The 14,702-nt window shown below is 42.4% G+C and overlaps 1 protein-coding gene across 4 annotated transcripts in view; it reads left to right on the top strand.

Annotated features, from left to right (window-relative positions):
• Nucleotides 1-14,316, top strand: part of HOMER2 (homer scaffold protein 2) — a 54,151-nt gene extending 39,835 nt beyond the window's left edge. Inside the window, exons 4-10 of one of the 4 annotated variants that reach the window (XM_048317663.1) lie at nt 5,450-5,542; nt 6,676-6,702; nt 6,801-6,985; nt 8,499-8,655; nt 10,786-10,896; nt 12,898-12,978; nt 14,033-14,316. In XM_048317663.1, coding sequence (XP_048173620.1) covers nt 5,450-5,542; nt 6,676-6,702; nt 6,801-6,985; nt 8,499-8,655; nt 10,786-10,896; nt 12,898-12,978; nt 14,033-14,221 — 843 coding nt within the window. In that variant the 3' untranslated portion in view covers nt 14,222-14,316. The remainder of the gene's footprint in view (nt 1-5,449; nt 5,543-6,675; nt 6,703-6,800; nt 6,986-8,498; nt 8,656-10,785; nt 10,897-12,897; nt 12,979-14,032) is intronic. The other 3 variants (XM_048317665.1, XM_048317664.1, XM_048317666.1) reach the window with 3 other exon arrangements.
• Nucleotides 14,317-14,702: the final 386 nt, after the last annotated feature.

Here is a 14,702-nt window from a genome sequence, read left to right as displayed (position 1 = left end):
TTCCCTATCAAGCAAGTTGTTATAGGAATTTATTTTAGTAAGTCTGTCTTACTAACTTTGCACAATTTCTAGAGAATTGCATTTTTGCAAGTGCTTCTTAAAGGTAGAAGGTATTTTGCTTTTCATGTGTTAAATTATTTTTGGACTTGGGATGCCCATAAAAGTGCCATGGCATTAAGCTGTTCTTCAGGGGTGATAAAGGCATGATGTGCAAAGCTCGTTTAAAAATGAGTTGCTGGAGATGGGTATGTTTTATGATGCTTCCTCAGGTGTACAGGACTGCTCATTTCACCTATGCATAGTCTTCACTCCTGGGGCAAAGTGGTGTTCATAGTAGCTAATAAATTGTGTGGGAATAGGGGAGGATTAAAATGGACCTAGGGGAATAATTTGTTTTGAGTAACAGATAAACATGATACAATGCAACCTTTGGACACTGAATGAGAGAATTAGCACCTCTGGACAGTAGTTTTTAATCCTGAATTACTGAAGTTACACCTCTGACACATGACCATGTGGTGCCTCGGTGCAGGCTGGGGCTAAACATGCACCAGGTGCTGCATGGAGCAGGCGGTGCCGAGTCTGGCTCAGCAGAAGAGAGACAAATAACATAATAAGGCACTGGGCACACTGTAGTGAGGCAGGAGGTACATTTGGAAGACCTTGCAGCCTAATCAGAGAAATTTTGCCATACTCTGCAAACCTGCTCAGAGAAGAACGTCCTGAGAAGAAATGCACTGCTGGTATCAGAAAGCGGCTTGTCAGTGTACACGTGGCCGGGCTAGAGGCAATCTGAATAACTTCTTGTGTGGGCACAGGGGCACCAGCACCAGCTGTGTTTCTTTCCAGGTCATTTTGCACGTTTGTTTGCGCTGCATGATCTGCTGAAGAGCCCACTGCCCAAAATACAACCTTCTACTTGCATGAAAGGCTTCCCAAATCAGCAGAAAGACTTTTTCTGGTCATAATATTGGGAGGGAGCTTAAGCGGAGCACTTCTGAAAATAGCTTGAGATGATCTTTTAAAAAAGAAAAAAAACCCAAACTCTGACAGTTATCTAGCTGAAAAATATAAGAAAATCTGGTTTATTACTGCCATGTAAAGCAATGGGACAAAGATACTCCTTTATTGCCTGTGCTTCTCAGTTTAATTATTGAGCCATTAGTAAGAAAGATCAGAGTTGAGAGTGAGATTACAGCTATATAAGTGTATTGGGAATAGTAAAATCAAGTTTCATTTTATATTAATATCATTATACTCTTATAAAAGATATAAATTAAAACTTGCCTATTTTACGGGAAATAATTGAAGTGCTTAGTCAGGAATTGGAAGGGCATGCTAAAACTCCACTAAACCAGAGATCAATAGCCCTGGCTTAAAATAAATAGAAATAAATAAAGCTGAAAAATGTCTCCTGAAAACAACGGATAATAATGAGGCAGGAGAAGAGGTTAGCATACCTAAAAATGCCTGCATTTTTAAGTATATTGCTTGGCCTAATAAAAGATATTGCCTCATTCTAATGCCTTGCTTTTCTTGAGATACTTAAAGCATTAATCCATACCTATAGGGAAAAGCAGTTCAAATTAAACATGAGCCATTAATGAAAACTGCATTCCGTGACCCAGTAACCTAATTACCATTCACATTGATTGGGAGAATCCCAGGGCTTCGAGTTGATGTCCTACTCAGGGTCCTTTTCCCCTTTTGCAGGACTCGCTGACCCCTCCTTTCCCCCCTTCCTACCCTGTGCCTCAGAAAGGTCTCAAGGCATTGTTCAAACATCGCTGCAGCCAGCCTGAGACAGGAATCACAAGGAGCTGACAGCGTGTGGGTGTGCAGAGGCAGGGCTGGTGCTGCACAGGTACTGCTGCATTTGGCACACGGAGTGGTTGAGGAAGATTGCTGCTGTCGCTCCGGGTGCTTTGAGGCAGCCGTGCTGAATGAGGAGCTGCAGGTAGTCAAGGGCATGGGGACAAAGATTTATACGGGTGAGAAACCCAGTAAAGCCAGACTTTGCACATCATAAAGCAGCTGCCTCTGGGCCCTGGGAAGCGCTGGGCTTCATTTCTCTGCACTCTTGTGCATTATGTGTGCCGTGTGTGTGGCAGTCACTGCACTGCAGGGCAGCAAGCTCGGGGCAGAGCCTGCCCCAGCACACAGCACAGCCCCTGGGCCAGCTGCCATCAGAGCTGGACACACCCTGCCTGGGACAGAGCTAGTTACTGGCCACTTTCTGGGGCAAATAGTCCTGTTGGGCGCCCATCTGGCCCGTGCTGAGGGCTCGTCCTGGGAGAAGCACGGGAAAAGCACGCGTGTGTTGTGGGTCATGGCACAGCCGTGCTCCCCCGGCGCCGTCACATCACCCAGCCTTCTGCAAACCAAGAGGGAGATGAAATATTTATGAGGCTGCTTTGGGTGGGAGCAGCTGTTTCATCCGATACTGGCACAATTTGTCAGTAGGAGACATAAAATATAATGCCAGACCAGGAGCTTAAAATTTATGCGTACAAAATCGTGCTTTTTAATGTGTAAAATGCTAAGGAGGGCTATTTGAATATATATATATATATATTTCTCCTGGTGACAAACTGACTGCAGATTTGAACAGCCTTTAAGTAATTTGTGAAATGCACAGTAGCATCCTCGAGTCCCCACTAAATTTCACTGGCCAAGACTCCTAATCAAGCAGTGCTCGTGGGCTGCAGCTGCCTGACCAAAAGGCTTCACAAGTGTTGGTAGCAGCAAATCTTCTCCATATTGCAGCTTACTCACACATCTTCCTGGGGCGTGGGAAGACACGTCCTATAATCCGTGATGGACTTTCGGGGTGGTATTCAGTTGCCATCTCTCCTACTCAAGTCCTTTTATTTCTTGAATTTTTTTTTTTTTTTTTTTGCTGATTTTGGGGAACTTTGCCAGAGGGCAAGCATGGAGGTTAGGAGAAGAAACATTATGAATTTTTTTATTTGGTTTTGGGTATTTAGATTTTCATTGCCCCTTGAGACCACACTTACCAAGTTTTCATTTACTGAATAGAAGATTATTTCACTTTTTCATTAGGAATTTGACTTTCAGAAAGCACTCCCTTTTGTGGTAATGGTTTAAGGGACCAAAGTCAACTTAGACCTTGGAAGTGAGGCATGGTTTTGTGGTACCCATGATCTGTCAACTATTTGTGTTTGGAGCAGAAGCAGTTGGTTACTAGAGAGAAATCAGCTCTGGTTTCTCCCGGTGATTTGGCCTGGTGGCTGTGCCATACTCTCAGACAGCCTCGGGCTCTGGGTGGCTGCAGAACGTCGTGCTCTGCTCCTGTGCAGTGGGTGTTGCAGTGCTGCAGGGCTGGGGCTGGCACTGCCCCACTCAGAACAGCAGTCTCTGTCGGAATGCAGATGTGTTTAATACACGTGTTGAACTAGAGACATGACTGAAATCTGTTATGCAATGAGGTCATTACTGGGTTAGTATTGAAGATTAGCGTTGCTCAATCATACACAATTTCTTATTATGGAGATGTGGGAAAATGTCCTTTTCTTCCCAGCTCATATAATTTTTCACAGCAGTCTCCTGTGTGCTTTAGGAAGATAGCTGCAAAATAAAATTTGATAGATCACTTCCAATTCTTTTTGTCTGTTCATATTTCGTATCGTCCATGAAGAACCCTCATAAATTTTTCATACGTAAGATGAAGAGATTTATTGTAAAAGAGAAAGATTTATTATAAAAGACAGACTCAAGACAGCCTTATGCTATCCGCAAGAAACACAAACGTAGAGCTTACTGTTGATACAATATTTTAGAAATAATCAGCTGGTTGTAGCTGCTCTGTCACAGCAAGAGAGATGCTTTGTGTAAAGTTAAGAGTTAAATCACTAAAGGCACAAATGTAATGTGGTTGTTCTTAACGATCCGTGGAGTGCTACAGAGGTAATCAAGTCATTTGTGCGTGCAGTGACTGCAGTGCCATCAGATGGCAACTGCTGCCATCCAAGGGCACAGGCTTTGCATGTGCAACGTCAGCTGTTGTAAAGGGAGCAGCTGGGTCCCAGAGCTCCATCTTCACTCACCAGCATCGCCTCAGATCCTAGGCTACACCCAGAGTGTCCCTCACCTTTTAGAATGTGCTCGTCCGTGGGATTTAACCACCGTGTGTGTGTGTGGTTGTTGGAAATTGCCGTTTGTGTGCGTTACACAAAACGCAGATGCCTCCACGTGTAAATCCAGATTTCTTTTAGACCAAATGGAGATTTGTTTAATCAGTCTCTACAGTCTCAGCATTTTACTCAGAGAGCACATGCTAAATACCTGCTGTGAATCTAAAGTTGGAAGGCAAGATCACTGAGTGAATGATGATTGTTCCTATTGTTCCACTGTAAAATTGGATGGGTTTTTTCATGCTTTTATTTACAGTATTTTCATAAGTGTTCTGAATTATCCAAGGGTATAATGGCAATCCTTTTGTTCACAAACAGTGCAATAAATACATCTGTTTATATTTTAACTTTTAAAATGTCTTGCCTTTCTAGCATTTCAAGTTTCTCAAAACAGAGGCAAGCAAGACCAAGCAGTTTTAGTTGAAAGATAAACTTAACTATTCTTATAGTGGACACATCCTTATTTTAAAAATAAATTATGTACTATACCTTTTTTTCCATCTTTGCAATCCTCCTTTTAGAACTTTAAACACTGTTTAAAGGGTTTGAAGCCCTGCAACCCTGACTGATAATACTTGTATTTCAAAAATGCCAGGCTGGCTTTGGAGCAGATGTTCTACAGCAACTCATAGAGGTTGGGATTGTTACCTTCCATCTTTATCTTCCCTTCACCTGCCCCAGTTTGATACAAGCCTCTTGCAGGAAGCATTCAAGCCTTGGTCTGAAGTCTTCTACCTTTATTTTTGAAAGTAATAAGACAATTAGACCAGAAAAGCTATGTTTTCATACGACTCCATCATACATTCAGATCCTCCTTCTTCTCCTTTTTTCTATGTCTTGATAATCCCTTGCTTACCTCCTGCAGATGAATTTATTTGCATTCTTTAATTGAATTCACTTGCTTTTAGGAATACAAGACATTGATGATATTTTTATCCAAACACGTGTCTTTAATACTTTTGCCTTTAATACACTGCTAACACCAAGTGAAAAAGAGAAGGGGGAGGAAATAAACAGAACCAAATCAAACCAGGAGACACCAACAGTTCCTTTTCCTCCATGGGTTTTTACTGTGGTTGGCCAGAGTTATAGAGATGTCCCTCTTTTAGAAATACCACCATTTCTTTTGGAAGAACCATCCTGCCAAAGAATTAAATGTTTTTTCTTGCCAAATTTTTTAAATTAATAAAATTAGTTGTTCACTTTTGGAGATCTAAGCCATAAAGAGATAGCAAGCTTAATGGTTCAATAGACGATAAATCATGTTAATAAATACCTTTCATGGCTTTTTGTAGTTTGCAGAGAAGTTCCAAGAAGTAAAAGAAGCTGCCAAACTTGCAAGAGACAGATCTCAAGAGAAAATTGAGACCTCAAGCAATCATTCACAGGTTTGTAATTTAGCTTTAATACCCGTACACATACAGGATAAATAATTTAAAGTTAAATTTTCAAATGGACTGTGCCAGCTTCTGGCAGACAGCTTAAAGTATATAAAATGGAAATTGCTGAAGGTAATTGCCAGCTGCTGGACATTAACATTGTCAGAGGAATATTTTTCATCCCTCCATGCGCTTTATTTTCATTTAAATCTAATTTTTTTCAGCAGTCCTTGAGCTGTTATAACTTTTTTAATAACAGGCAAAGCTATGCATCCTTTGATTTGTACTGTTAAACATAGTTTGAGTCACTGGGAAGTAAGTCAGTGTAGTGCTTCAGCAGACAGTAAATGAGATTCATCAATATCCTTCTTTTTGTCACCTGTCCAACCCACTTCTGTGGGCATTTCTTTTACCAGTGGAGAGCCTGACTTTGTGTCCAGTGTTCCCTTGCTGAGGGGTGACTGGTGGGAAGCTGGGGTGTGGGAACAGGGGCACTGCTTTGGGGGGGGTTGGAAGAAGCTTGTGTTGTGTGTCTGCACAGTACACTCTCCTAGGCAGCACACCTTGTACCACCAAGTGTCCAGGGAGATCTGGGTTTCCTACAAACTGGAGAAATTGGGTGTTGTCCCAGTCTCTCTACATGGTCAGCTGTATTTTCGTGTGCACTGCTTTAGGTGAGAGTGAACCGTGTTCAGCAGGTGCTCCTGGCCTGGGCTAATGTTCAGAGGGAAGTGAGATAGATTTTGATCAGAGAGGAATTCAGATGAATGATCAGAAAAAGCTGCTGAAGGGTTTTAGTCTTGCAACCACCCCCGTTTGTGGGGCCCACAAGTATCGATCTGAGTGGCTGACTTCGGATACTCATTTTGTAAAGACTTTGGTCATGATCTTTGTAGTTCACTTTGTTTGTTCTCTGTTGGTGGTCAGCACCAAGCAGTGTGTGAATAGCATCTCTTTGGAGGAGCAGTATTATTTTTATTTGTTTGTTTGTGCTCTGTGTGTTGCCTTGTTTCATTATCTTAAAAAACCCAAACAACCTTTAGAAAACACAAGCCTTGTCAGGGTAAAAGCTTTTGAAAACTTTTGAACCCTTTAAACTTCCATTTGTGTATCATTATAATTTTTTCATTCTCTTTAAACAGACCAGCTTTGCAGCCAAGATGAAAAGGGTATGTGTGTGTTACCACTGTTCTGCCAGGAGAGCCGAGGTCTCAGCCAAGTGGTGTGGGATCAAGATTACAAAGAAATTGGTGTTGTGGTCTTGCAGGAGATGCAGGAGACACCCAGTGTTCGTTTGTGTGTTGTGCTGCAGGAGTCTGGACGTGAAACTCCATCTTCCACTCGAGCTTCAAGTGTGAATGGCACAGACGACGAGAAGGCATCACATGGTGGCCCTGCTGAGGCACATCTCAAATCTGAGAATGATAAACTAAAAATTGCTCTAGCCCAAAGGTGAAGTTCCTGTAGAACCTAAATTGCATTGGAAAAGTGTGCTGTAATTATCTGATGGATAATGATATTAACAGAAATGGTTCAAATTGTAATTAATTTTAAATGGTGCAGCAGAATGGATGAATGAGCAGATTTTAGCAAGTACATCCTGGTGTCCAGTTGAGAGATATTTACCATTTCGTTTATTCCTGATGTAGTTTGTGAAGAAATAAGCTCTCTTTTATTCTGCTGATGCCAACTATTATAACCATCTTCTTTCGTGAAGTTTTAGAACTACAGAAATAACATTAAAGCCATAGGGGACCAATTGCTGCTGATAACATGTGAAGCCAATCTTTCTTCCTCTTTGAGTTTGCTACACTTGCTTTGATGAAAATAGATATGGATATTTAAAATTATGAAAGGGAATGAACTCAACCATAAAAAGTTGAAGTGAGAAATATAATTTCATCAGAATGCTTGGAAGTCTTAGGGGATATTTCTAAATTGTGGACAGAGCCCCTTGAAATCACATTTTTTGTTATTTGCTTTGATAAATAATTTGAAAATGCTGAGAAGAGTAATTTGCAGCTGTAGTGAAAATATAGGCGTTGCAATATGCAAAGTTAGAACATTAAAATAGAATAATTCTCTGTTGGGATCTTGCCTGGTCTGCCTCTTGCGTGTGAATGTCTATCTGTGAATGGAAAGAAAATCTAACAAGCTACTCTTAAAAAGGTATTTAAAAAGCAAAGCATCACTGTAAGCAGCATTACCCAGTGAGCAATTCCAAGGTTGCATATATTATGTCTGAAGTACATCATCTCTCTCTATTGACATTTCAGTAGCTTAACCTGTTTCAGACCATAATGTTAGCTCATTCCTCTCGATGAAGACACCTCCACAGACAGGCAGCAAGTAGCACACAGGGAGTTCCAAAGCCTTCCTCCCATTCACCCTCTAATCTTGTGCTCTGTGCTGCAGCTCGGAGCTTTGGGGAATGAGTCGTTTAATTCTGCAGCATTATGTAACACTTTTATCGTTAAGACTCAGCATTAAAATAAATTCAAATATAGATCATGTCAACCTCCTGAAATCTTCCATTTGGAATTGCTGTGCCGTCTGCAGATGTGCAGAGTGGATTTGTTGCAGGGGTGCCAGGTGTCCAGCCCCAGGTGCTGCAGCCACACGGCTTGGGAGGTGACAGGGACCATACACTGCCAGGGTGGGGACCCCATGTGCAAACAGGCAGCTGGACCCTACAGCCTGCTCTGACAGCAGGGCTTTTGTTCCAGACACAGGCCACTGCTGCTGGAGTTGGTAGATGCCTTTGTTTTGACAGAGGCAGTCAAATTAAGGCTTCTCCATAGGTATGTAATGGCTAAAGGCAATTACACACATCTGAGTGCTCTTCGTGTTATTGCAGCAAATTAACAGTGAGCACACCGCGGTGGGGGAGCTGGCAGACAGGTAAAGAATAATGACTCGAGGGAATACAAGGTGAAACCACCTCATGGTGTCCTGTTTCTCTCAGTTCATCCAACGTGAAGAAGTGGGAGACGGAGCTGCAGTCGCTGCGGGAGAGCAACGCGCGGCTGTCCACAGCCCTGCAGGAGTCGGCGGCCAGCATCGAGCACTGGAAGAAGCAGTTCTCAGCCTGCAAGGAGGAGAACGACCAGCTGAGGGGCAAGGTAGCTGAGCATACCCACAGGAGAGCTGCCCCTGCAGTCAGCTGCTCCCACCATTGCTCTTTCTTTCGGATCTCTGCGGCTTTCTCGCTGTGTGTGTTGTTAGGAGATGGGTTTGGTCTTTGGAAGGGAGGTGGATGGGGAGTTGAAGCAGCTGCTTCCCTCTGCACACAGCGGGCAGGGAGGGATCAGAGGAGCTGCCACATCGTGTGAAGCTCCCTGCCTTGGGATTTGGGAGACTTGGTGTCAGCAGGGCTTGCTGGCTGGGGTGAGAAACCAGAAAGGTTCTAAAAGTGGGGCTACTGTTGTATATCCCTTTCAAAGCACACTTAAATACTGCCAGATAGGGATGAGCAGGAGTGGTTATGGCCCACAGGAACCCAGCCTGGGAACCACTCAGTGTCAGAAGCAAATCCCAACAGCATGCAGGAGAATGAGTTACTGCCTCAGCACTGTGGGCTGTGAGCTGGGTCCTCCAGCACTAACACCTGGCTCATTTCATCCAGAAACCTGCCAACAGGCATCGTCTAAAGCCTTTTCCCCTTCATTACTGAGCACATTTCTCAGCTGTGTAAGATGCAGGGTTAGCAAGGGCTACAGCAGAGAACAAGTCAGAAGTTTAAATTTGTGAAGTCTCAGCTGAGAGCTGTCATTAGTTCTGTCTCTCAGCTAATACTGTACTGCCTGCAACAGCCCCACACAGGGCTGGCAGCAGCCTATGGGCACCGGGGGTCCTGGTTTCCATGAACACTGCTTGCAGGGATAATTTCACCCTGTTCATCCTAAATGTTATTGGAAAAGCTGGATCCTTTTCGTGCTTGCTTAGATGGATCACTGGGACATTTGAAGTAGAGATCAGATTGTATCAGTCTGGTGAGGATATTTTTTTGTTTAGTATTTGCTTTTGAAGAGGGGAAGGAATTTCATGTATTTTTGTGTGTCAGTAGGCTGCAAGTAGTATTTCAGTGTTGGAGGTGGTTTGGGTTGTCTGTTGGCACTGAAAATCCTTATGGAACAACCCTTTTTCTGAGGCAGATATTCACTGTTTATTCACTCGTGTTTTATGAGTGCACAGTGGTAACACAGAGATCAAACCAGAGCTGTATTAACTGATGTTACATTAACAAATTTATATTAGTTATTACATGATTTGGGTTCCTGTATCCAGTCTCTTGTGGATATGGGAGAAGTGAGAGACTAAAACAGTGTGTTACAGGAAAATATCATCATATGAAGGGTAGTTATTTCCTTTTCTGCACTGTTGCAGAGAAAAGTTGTTCTCATCAACACATGCCACTTCCCAGTGGCTGTACTAGAGATGAAGAAATTATTAAAACACCACCTTGCTGCCGCTTCAAAGTCACCATGCTGGTGGCCAGCCAGACTGTGCAGCAGTGCTGTCTGTATAATTTGCTGTCTTTCTCTGTACAGGGAGGCTTTCTGAGGTTTTCCCCCAAGCAGGTTCCTTGCTCGATGCTCACACTGCACCACTGCAGCACCCTGGGAAGTTCCTTCTCCTTTATTAATTGGGTCAGATTTTTTTGCATATTGCTGTACCTTCAAATGAGGGAAGTTATAATCCCAAAGCAACACGAAGCTGAGAGTTAAAGTACATACTTTAATGAGCTGGCCCATCGGCCTGTGGGAAGTGCATCTCCTGGGAGCTGAGTGCAGGGCTGGCAGCAGGAGGTATGGAGAGAACAAAGATGTTGCTCTCAGCTGGTTCTCGCTCCAAAGTTTTGATGTTGTGTCCTTCACACACCAGCTAGAATAATAAGCAATCCCCGAGAGATTTCTTCTCCTTGTTGTGTTAAGAAAACCCATTCCTTGTAGTCTTGTGTTGGCTTCATGGGAGTGAAGTGCAGATTTTACCCCCAGTTCCACTTATTTTAGCAGCTCAGTGTTTTGTGCATTCCTGAGTACTTATAAGAGAGACTGTAAGAGAGAGTAGATACAGACCCAGGGCTTCCTAGTGGATGTGTGAATTGGCTCTTTTGAAGGAAAGAAGCGATAATTTGGTTGCAGTGAATCAAATGCTATGATTTAGGAAACATGTCCATTTCATCAGCTGTGTTCTGCCCCAGATTTTCAGAAATTTGAAAAATTTCACCTAATATCTGACATTTCTTAAAGATTGAAGAACTAGAGGAACAGTGCAATGAAATAAATAAAGAGAAGGAAAGAAATGCACAGTTGAGTAGACGTCTCCAGGAACTGGAAACAGAACTTCAGGACAAGGAGCTGGTGAGTGCCCTGAACACGAAAATGGCATTTTCATGTTTGAGTGGGACTGTCTGCTTCTCTCTTGGGATGTAGATTTATGGAGTGGCTCACCTACCACCAGAAGCAGCCTGATGTCTTGGGATGTTGCCTCTTTCTAGGTTTTCCATGTACAGTCCCTTGTTTGGTAGTGTTTCTCCATCCAAGTTTCATGATTTCATGTTTCATGTGCTGTGCCTACACACTGTAGTTTGGCAGGGGTTAACCAACAGTACTTTTATGTACACAACACTTGTGCTTGTAGAAGAGCCAGAGTGGTGAAACTTGGTGCCCAATGCCAGGCAGATGTGTGCTGAGAACAGATTCATTTGACACTCCCCATGCTGGAAATTCCCATAGACATCAGGACTGTCATTAAAAAGACATCATTTGCAGACTAATTTGGCATTTGTGTAGCAAGTCCTGTTTCTTTTTCTGGATGGCTCATAGTGAGCAGCTTTGCTGGTTTATGGTCTCCCTCTGATTTTAAGACTAATGCCAAGAGTGAGAAATTCAGATTCATCTAGAGTACCCCAGTTTGTCATTTTTGATGTGGCAGGGTGTTAATTTTTCTGAGGATGATGGCTTGGAACCTCTGAACAGTGGGGAAAATAATGGGAAGCTCTTTTTTTTCCGTTGTCACAGTGACCAAATGCTCTGTGCTGGCTGAAGAGAAAAAGCAGTGCAGTAAAGTTTGCCATGTGCCATTACAGCATCTCTGCTGGTGCTCTTAAAAGCAGTGCTGTTAAGGGGTTTTATGGTGGCTCAAGGAAATAGTTTAGGGAGATGGATTTTGATGTACTGTCATAAATATAATGTTTTTCAGCCCTATATTTCAAAGGAAAATGTAATGCTGTCTTCCCAACCTTTCTGTGGCCATAGCATATATAACAACCCTTATTCTCTCCTGGCATTCTCCTCAAGATTCACGTTTTTACTGTACCAAATGAACCAGAAAATTGATTGACTTGTGAATATTACACACCTGTCTTCCACTTACGCTGGAAATACACTAACTTGTTTTAAAAAATCATGCTTACATTAGCAGGTTCTTGATTAGCTCTAAACTACCCATAAGTAGTAGTAATCTTTCATGGTCTGAAATCCAAACCCACATGAAGCCTGCTCATGGCATGGCCATGCGAGAGAAGCTGCTGATGCCCTCCTCATGTAGGAGATGCTTATCCACCAAGTGGTTCCTCCGCCAAATCCATGTGTCTCTGATTTTGAGACCAGGATCTTGTGTGGAACGGTGTCAAATGCTTTGCACAAGTCCAGGTAGTCATGGGATATACCCCTGCTTTCTCTGGAGGTCATCACCCCCACAGTGACGGTTTCTGGAGGAGGATCTTGCACTTTTTTTCAAGTTGTCTTAATTTCCAGCAGAGATTCCTGCAGTTTCTCTTTCCATTAACTCCCTTCATCAAGTCTGCTCAGTTTGGGTAGTGAGGCCAGAACCAAATAGAGATTTTGGGGGAGGGGTAGGTGGTGGTTCTCAGAGCTGTGCCGTGGAGGAAAGCCCATTACACCTGTGTTCTGTGGTGATGTCTCTATATGTGCAGCTGGCAATGCCACTGGCCTTTTTTTTTTGCTGTCATACATCATTGAAATTGTCTAATTTGCTCTTTGCTACCATCTATAAATTGCTTGTAGCATTACAGCCCTTCAGATCCCTCTGTTATTTAATATATCCTTTGCATAGGTGTATGGTTTTGGTTAAGATTCTATTAATGTAATTCATGGAATTCATGCTAGAGATTGGATTACATTGCCTGTTTTAGAAATGCAAAGTAAAAAATCCAGTGAAAAAATATATTCTTGTAGAAAATTAGCAATTTTGGAGTGCAGGCAGGTTATTTTGATTATTTTCCATCCAAATACTGTGCAGAATACAATAAAATATGCAAAGCCATTTCATCTTTTCAGATTTTCATTATGTTTTAAATTGAAGCTTGCACTAATATTTTTTCTTTTATGTTTTCAAAGGAACTGGAAGAGCTCCGAAAGCAGGGTGAAATTATACCAGAGCTAATGTCAGAATGTGAATCTGTATCTGAACAATTACAGGTACAGTTTAGCAGTGAAATTCATTTCAAAATAGTTGGTACCTTTCCTTTTTTTTTTGCGTAGCTGTTTGCATTTCTCTGTTCAGACTTCAGTGTGTCAAGGCAAAAGAGCTCCAGTTTGTAAAAACAAAAAATGCTAAGTACATGCAAAATACACAGTACCATTCCCAGCGCAGGAGTGATTAAATTGCTCCACTGCAGAAATTGGTTTGCCTGGGATCATGTAGCATCCATCTCCTGCAATTCCAGGCTATCCTGTATCTGTTTCTGCTGCTCTGGGCTCGTGGAGCTGCACCACAGCCACGTGTGTCGAGCAGCTCCCTAGGGCTGATTGCTGCAGTGGCAGCAGGGCAGGCTTTTGGGAAAGAAGCAGATGAGCATAGCTGCTCACCACCAGGGGTGAAAGTTCACCTGAGGATGTGTTCATGGGCTGTGTCATCCCTTCCCAGCAGCGCTGGGATGTGCCCATGGCAGGTGGATTTCGGGCATCGCCTCCTCGAGTCAGGTCTTGTGGAAATGCAATAAATTAATGCATGAAAAGAGAACAAAAATGAGCAGTCTCATCAATGAAGTAGAACCCAATCAATAAAGAAGCCATCACGCAAATTAGAACTTTAAAAAAATACCAATAAATCCCAAAGTGCTGAATAAAGAAATTTTATTCCTCAGACGGTATTTTCTAAGTTTGTTTTTCAAGGTTAAACCAGCATAGATAATTCTGTATGTAATTGATGGCACGGTGTCTAATTCTGCAGCTGTAGCAATGACAGAAATGTATGCACAGTGCATGATTTAAATCCAGCTGAATTTGAAGATATCAAGCAAATGAGAAAGTCTGATGCAAAGCATCTTTTCCAGTTAATCTGTGTCCTTTCCTGCGTGGGCTTTTAATCAGACAAGCTCATGTCCGTTGCTCTCAGAGGTGCTTGTGTTAATCAGTTTACAGAAGTTCAAGCAAACTCTCACAGCCCAGCTGCCATTTGTTGCTTTAATCTGTGAAATGCTGTTCATCCTTCTTCACTATGATTCATCTTATTGTCTCTTTTCTCTTTAAGGCTGCTGAGAAAAAGAACAAAGATCTTGAAGAGAAAGTCAGAACGCTAAGGACAGAAGTCGAAGAGAGCAAACATAGGCAGACCAACCTTAAAACTGAATTAAAGAATTTTTTAGATGTACTAGATGGGAAGATAGATGAATTACATGATTTCCGACAAGGACTGTCTAAACTTGGGGTTGACAATTAGATGGCAATAGATCTTTTTTGTAATCTAGGGTCTGGATGTTTGATGTTTTGTTGATCCCAAACGTGTGTTTTACAAAATATAACTAGAATGTTCCACTTGTTTGCATTGGTTTTGTACATAGAGGCTGAAAGTTTGCTGTGGGGTTTTTTTGGTGGGTTTCTCTTTTTTTGTTTGTTTATTTACCAAACCAATCGTGCTGCTCACTGAATTCTGTTGAGGTTAGAAACTTTATATATTGCTGCTCTGGCTTTGTGGGGTTGGGAACAGGTAGAGGGTTCTGTCTCAGGAATCTGGAACTAGACCTACCTTAAAATGAATATGCAGTTAGCTGTTGCAGGGAAATTTATATCTTTCTTAAGGGCTGTTGCAACCATAGAAACAGAAAAGAAGTCTTTCTCTTGTCTGGACTATCAGCACTCTTAGCAGCATTGACTTTATTCCTTGGTGGAGCAGAGATGTTAGCTGGAGCCCCTGCAGTTTG

The sequence above is a fragment of the Corvus hawaiiensis genome, chromosome 13 (assembly GCF_020740725.1).
Source record: "Corvus hawaiiensis isolate bCorHaw1 chromosome 13, bCorHaw1.pri.cur, whole genome shotgun sequence".
Classification (NCBI taxonomy): Eukaryota; Metazoa; Chordata; class Aves; order Passeriformes; family Corvidae; genus Corvus; species Corvus hawaiiensis.
Note: the sequence above shows the minus strand (reverse complement) of the source record. Positions and strands in the feature narration are given on the sequence as shown.